General features: G+C 45.3%; 1 protein-coding gene across 1 annotated transcript in view; it reads right to left on the bottom strand.

The window, feature by feature from the left end:
* The window catches only part of LOC104617587 (calcium-dependent secretion activator 1-like), a gene marked incomplete at its 3' end in the record, with an annotated part of 21426 nt that extends 19047 nt beyond the window's left edge, over positions 1-2379 (bottom strand). The window contains exon 1 of the mRNA XM_010282943.1: positions 2263-2379. Coding sequence (XP_010281245.1) covers positions 2263-2373 — 111 coding nt within the window. The remainder of the gene's footprint in view (positions 1-2262) is intronic.
* Between the last annotated feature and the right edge of the window lie 4522 nt (positions 2380-6901).

Genomic DNA, 6901 nt, shown 5'->3' on the forward strand with positions numbered 1-6901 from the left:
GCTCTTCCTCTTCCCCAGCACAGTTCTCTCTGCCAGCAAACATCACTTCTGCCATAGCTGAGATTAGTCAGCCAGCCTGTTTGTTTTCATAGGGATGCCTGGCTCAGCCAGTGAGTGGGCTCGCAATGTTGTTTAACCTGGTTCCACGGAAAGGAGGCAATGCTGAATTATCCTTTGTGTTAGGGTAAGACACTGTGCCTGGTAAGTCTTCCCTGGCACCTCCACGTCCACGTTTGTAAACAAGGAGAGGTGTGACGAGGCAAAACTCTGCGCGACCTTGCATGGAAACGTCCTGTAGGGAGAATGACAATTGCCCAGGAGCACACAGGGCAGACAGAACAGGCTTACCACAGGCTCACAGCTCCTCCAGGCAAGCCAGCGCAGTGGTACCACCAACATCCCAAAGACTTAGCAAGAGCAATGGGACCTCTTTGCAGTTGAACTCAAATTTTGAGGTCAGTCTGTTTTTTTACGCCATGAACAGGACAAAACCATAGTAAAATAAGTAAAGAAGCATAGGAAGTCCAAGCGTAGGCAAACACAAGCCATTATTATCTTCTTTGTAACACTCTGCAACGGGTGATTTGAAAGAAGGTGGTTAATTGATGATGCTTCGCTCCAAAGAGGCACAGGTCTTGGTGCTGAGGGGAGCTCCACTGCTCCGGTAGCATCTAGCAAGGGCCTAAACACCTCAGTAACAAGCTGAAGTGTGGCTGGTGGGTTTCTTGAAGAGAAACATTGTTAATCATGTTCAGTGATGGCTTCGCACCTCTCCATGAACGTAATTCAACGGCCACAGCTCTCTCACCAGGCCCGAGACCGCACAGAGACAAACCAGCTGCAAGCCAACCTGTCAGACATGCATGGATGGGGATGGTCTTCCTAGGGTGAGCCATGCGTGGGGAGCAGAAGCTGCATGCCAAATTCACTGCCTGCTGGAGCAAAGACCTTGATGGCACTGGTGAGAAACCTGCTGCAGGTCTGACAATGCTCCCACCAAGCCTGCATGTACCACTTGGGTACCTGCACACTGCAGCCTTCCCCCACCCCATCCTTACCTCAGGGGACATCCACGACCGTTCCTCCTAGCCCTGCCTCTCATCAGGAAGGTGACAACTCCCTACTGCTAATGGCATTTACCGGATCTTAGCCTTTCTGAGGAGATCAGCTCTTGCGTGAGGTGCAAGGGGCAGAGCAGGTGAGAGGAGCACCATGGTGGAGGGGGACGTGGAGGACAGGATTTGAGACTGAGCGTCTTACTGCCAACTGCACAGTTGTGTTCCCAGGTTGCTGCTTTTAATGGGAAGGCACTCAAGAGCCCCAGCTCCAGGGACTGCACAGCTGGCAAAAGGTGAAGGCTATCGGCACAGGGTTGTCCTTCTGCTGAAGGCACAGACCCCAGCGTGGAGGTTTCTGTGCAGCACAAGGAGGGTGGCAGGTCGGGATCTGTCCTGTGCCATGTTCAGGACAGGACGGGCATTTCAGGCACCTCTAGAAAGTCTTCATCCTCTTGTTTTCTCAAAACCGAAAAGCCTCTCCATTCTACCCACCGAAACCGCTTAAAAATTAATTGTTCAAGTTGTATTGTTAAAGGTTATTTGTCATTTAAATCCTCACAATACCTAAGAGCCCCCAAGCACTGCAACCCAGCCAAAGGCTACAAGCTGTGGTGGAGCATCTCAGTGCCACTGTCCTACAGCCCCTGTTACACAGCAGTGGGCTGAGAGCTGCAACCCGTGCTCATGAGAATAATCAGGATGGGCATGCGACTACATGAGTGTGGACAGACGGCAGCATCACTGCAGGTATCCCCCTATTCCCATCTGTTACCTGCCTGGGATCCCTGCTCATAAAGAGACACAAAGCTGGGACACAGTTATTCCTGGTGGGACTCCATTGACATGGGAGGTGATACCAGACCGTTATCTTTCCCCTGTTCTTTCATCCAGAAGACTCTGGAAGGCAGTGTGGGAGGCTGCAAAACACTGCTCTCTACTTCACATCCCCACACTGCTCTTTGTCTTTGCAGGAAGAAACATTTTAAGCATTGCAAACAGAAATGGTAAAGACAGTGCAACTGGAGAAGAACAGCAGTTATCTCACTGCAGGTAGCCTCTCAAAAGAAAACACCCCTGGGCCAAATTCAAACCTGGTGTAAACAGAAGTCAATCTTCCAGCAACAGGGGGATTAGCCCCCACTTGCACTAGCTTTGACTTTGCTGCTTGATGTTTATATCACTAGAGACCAAAGAATATACTTGCCAGACAAGAATAGGAATCATTAAGTCTGTGGTCCAAAGTGAGGCGCTGAACCATCTCAAAGAGTGAAGCGTGGTCAAAGTTACAGGGATTGGAAGAGATAAATTCATCCATGCCATGCTTTTGAGCTCTATCTGCATCTGTTCATTTATACATATAGAGAAAGACACCATTTAGAGAGATATAAGACATTTTAGTTGACAAATACAACAGAAAAAAATATACAGTATGAAGCATGAAAGCAAAATATCTCCTCTTCCCTACATTGCCATTAACTTTTCTCTTTGCAGGCTATACAGTACACTTTTCACCTCCCATTGTCAACTTGCATCAGTTGTGGACTATCTTATTGCATTTAGGCAAAAGATTTTAGAATTAACATCTTGTCAACTGCTCATTATACTGCATTTATTCTGTACTTAAAACCAGAGCACAAACCCAAGAACTTACTTACTTACTCTGTATCTTACGATATGCTATGAGTTAACAGAATTTTGGCTCACGTAAGTAAATTAGCTCCTATTTAGTTAGTTGTGGTTAATTATAATAGATTCTGCCATTCTAATGAAGTTACAGCAGTAGCATTATTCTCTACATTTACTAAGTTTTCTAGATATCAAACCAGTTATGTTGTTCTTTATCCAAACGCCAATGCTTGTCTCCCCACGGCAATTTCTTTCCTAATGGCAACTTCAAATGCTACCTCACCGAAATAAAAAGATGCTCTTTTAAGCATCACTAAGAAGTTAAATTGACATGTAGTTTGTTGTCACCGAGGCAGTAACCCGATAGTGCGGCAGAGCTGCCAGTCATCCCGACGGAGGGGCTGAATTTCCCCTGCCTGGATTACGAGCTGCCGTTTTTGGGTGAATTAACAGCCTCAGCGTATTCACACTTCTCTGCTTTGGGTGACGTTTACAGGCACTAACTCCTAGGGGCTAATTAATTAATCTCAACATGGTTAACTAAAAATACACCGAATTCAGCAGTTGAAATGAAGCCGCCAAGCCGGCCTGGGTGCGGCCAGCCGGGACCCCGCTGGGAGTAGGCTTTGTTCTACCAGCGGCCGGGGGATTAAAGGACACCTTTCACTCGGTTTTGTCTGTGCTCAGCTTCCTACTGTATGGGTTCTTGCCAAATCCCCGACAAAGAGAATAGGGTCTAAATCCTTCCCCTGTTTATAGCCTCCTGGGGGAACTGGGTGGCCTTGAAACAATGTGGCTGAAAGGACACAAAAATGCAGTTTTCCGCAATAGTAGTATATGGTAACTGTATTTGTTTTAAAACAAAATGCCCCTTTACCAGCAGAAACAAAAATCCTTAATTTAAAAAAAATAAAAAATAAAAAAAAGAGCTTTACATGATAATGAGACAGTGTTCTTTTATATATGTTTTACTACTTAATATTAAGCTGTGAAGGAATGCATGTCTTCCTAAATACCTTGTTCATGTCTGTGCTCTCAGATATTACTGACCATTGGAAGCAATCTTTACATTTTCTGTATAGTCTGTCATTAGTCATATACAAACTATATAAATAACATCACCCACTGGAAAAAAATCAGACAAATTAAAACATGTAACATTTCAATTAGCTGCTAGGAATACTTAATTCAGCAGTAGCTGGCAATTTTCCTCATTAAAGCTCTGCTGAATAAACACTGATCTTTTTTTCCTACAGCTGGTTAATTTTTGAGGGTCCACTCCCCAGTTCTGCTCCACGCACCAGCTCCTGCTGCCTCCCGTGCCTCCCTGCCCGCTCCCAAATCCTCCCCTCCGCCGGCGGCTCCCTCCATTCAGCGCGGGGACAGAAGAAGCCGCCGCCGGTGCCGAGCGATGTGGCAACGCAAGGGCTGGCTCGGGGGACAGGGACAACCTCCCTGAGGAGCGCATCACCTCCACGGCACCTCTCCAGCATCCGTGGGCGTGGGATGCGAAGCCCACCCAGCCCTGGGGCTCACGGCATGGGCTGGCTCCTGTCTGTTTTGGCAGCTTTCTGCCCCATCGTCTTTGTCCCTCCGGGCCAAGATGGATTTGAGCGAGTTCACTCCCAAAGGGTTTGTCTATGCTGTTTTTGATTCCATCCCTAGTGCCCGCAAAATATTTTAACAGATATTATCAGACTATTTTTAATAGCTTGCTGCTCTGCCTGGTTCCTGAGTTGACTGCAAGCTGACTAATTGGCTGGAGGCCTTCATTTGCCAGCTTTGCTCAGAGATTTTATTACTTTTCAATTAGGAGCCCTCATACACTGTCAATCCTCCTGCCCAGCCAACGAGGCTCCGAGAGCTGAGTAAATCAACTGGAAATGTGAAGAGTCCTCTAGCCCTTTAGCTGGTGAACTTTTTTGAGCAGATGTGCTAGAAAATGTGAATGTTTTTTACTCCAAGCTGATAAGCTTTTCCCCACTTCATGTTTTCTGAACAAGGTGGGCACCCAGCACATCTTTGGCTTGTGTGAACCAGCTGAGGCTCTGCTGGTTACAACGGAGCTGAGGGTCAGTCCTGGGCTTTTTAAGATCTCCCTGCTCACGGCAGGGGCACCGACAGTTCCCTGCCAGGTGTGAGAACAGAGCGCTTAAACGGCCTTCGCGACCGTCCATGATCAGGAGCAATTTTACTTTCATTAATCATTTTGAAGCCACCCCTTACTGAGCATCCCGTTGGGTGCCTGCTCAAAAACCCATTTGCCCCAAATGTCCCCATCTCAGAACAACCACTTGAAGAGGGAGGCATCAGCCATGGCACTACATGAGCTTGAGTGATCAAAAAAGTATGAGCCACAGGACTTCTGCTCAGTCGGTGGTTTAAAATGTGGTTTTCCGCCCAGCGCCGCGGTTCTTGCATGGTCAAACCGTTTTGCATCGGCAGAGCTGAGGGGCTGGGTACATCGCCCATCCAGGGGCTAAAGCCGGCGTGGTTTGAACAGGAGATGTCTTCGGAGAATGGCAGTACACCCATGTATTCCTCTGAAATGTAGTATCTATCTGCTCTGGGCCAGATGCTTGAAATTCTTAAGAATAACTAGGAGCAGGTTAAAAAGGACAACTACTCTAGACTTACCTTCCCTTAATTAATTGTTGGAAAATAAACACGCCATGCAACTTGCAATTTATTTTTGCATTTTGATTTTTCCAATGGACTTGCTTTTAAGAATGAAATTTAGGAGGCAAATTATACCAAAAGCATTAAACTTCCTAGGCAATACAAAAAGAAAACGATAGATCTCAATATATTGTTCTTCTACTCCAGACAGCTGATCTGTGATTTAAAATAATGCTGACATCTGCATATTAAGTAAGTCTTATATATAACCTATCCTCTTTCAAAATGGCTTGTGCAGTTTGAATGAGATTTTCAACAAAGTACAAAATGAGAATGGCTAATATTCACAACCAAACTGTACAGCTAATTTGCAAGTACTTTAAATTAATTGTTTCAGTCAAATACGGTTGCTTTTTTGACCCTGCTCTGTTATTCTAGCTAAAAAGAAAGGAGAAACCAAAGAAAGAAAGTTATATGATGCTCCAGTAATTTACAATCCCTTCCCAAGGTGCCGTGCCAAGCTCGCGGGCGCTTCTTTGTTCGGGGCCCCAGCCAAAATGCTGCTGCAGGCCCACAAAAGTTATCTTACATATTTAGACAAGCTGCACACAACTGCAGCTGAAAGGGTTTCGATGGTGGTCTCGGGAGGGAGGCTGCCAGCGGAGGTAAACCGGCAGCGCAGGCTCCACGAACCTTTCTTCTGGAAAGCTGCAGGCTCTGGCCTTTTATATTACTCTTGGTCACCTACGTTACGGTCTTTTTTAAATACTGCCGGGTTTATTTTGTTCACTGTTATCTGGTTAGCGTTTTATACTGACTCCATTAACTAGTCCCCTGTCAGGCACACACTCCCTGTAAGTGTTGGAAATCAGTCTTAAAAATCTGCCAGTGTCGGGAACACAAAAGATTTCAACAACCACAACAGCAACAATAATCACAAAAACCAAAGAACTAGCCCACCATTTGGTCCTCTGAGGGCTGTGTTTCTCTTTATCTAATTGTTATTTAAAAAGGAAGAGACAAAACAGTCAAATCTCTCTTCTTTTTTAAAAATGTATTTCCCTGCCCTCTGCATTTCTTTTGCTCCAGCAATAATTTTGGCAGATTTTGCTCTGAGAGTGGTGAAGTTAATAGCGGGGGACAAGCTCCATAAAAGAATTCTTGTTATAAAAGGCTTTAGGTAGCCATTTTATTGTAAGAATTTCTTACTCCAGATTTATTTCTTGTCGTTAATGAGTGACTTTGCTTTAGTACCAAAGGCAACTGAACATCCAGTAAATTTTATGACACGTTTGCTTATTAAAAAAAAACAAAACACAAAACCAACAAACAAAAAAACCCAAACAACTGTAAATTAAAAGGTGACTTTGTATCTTACTCATCTGGAAAATGTGTGCTTGTCATATCTGCTTGACATTACAAGAATGAAGATGTGGTTTGGACAGTAACAAACAATGACACTAGTCAACCTCATCAGGAGACATGAAATAAAGGAATGACAATGATTGATGGCAGCTATTCATTTACAGATATTTCTAGAAAACTCTTCACCGGCCTGGCTGGGCAAAGCGGGCGAAGTTTTCCAGCCTGCGCGGCGC

This window comes from Phaethon lepturus, unplaced genomic scaffold (genome assembly GCF_000687285.1).
Source record: "Phaethon lepturus isolate BGI_N335 unplaced genomic scaffold, ASM68728v1 scaffold28452, whole genome shotgun sequence".
Classification (NCBI taxonomy): Eukaryota; Metazoa; Chordata; class Aves; order Phaethontiformes; family Phaethontidae; genus Phaethon; species Phaethon lepturus.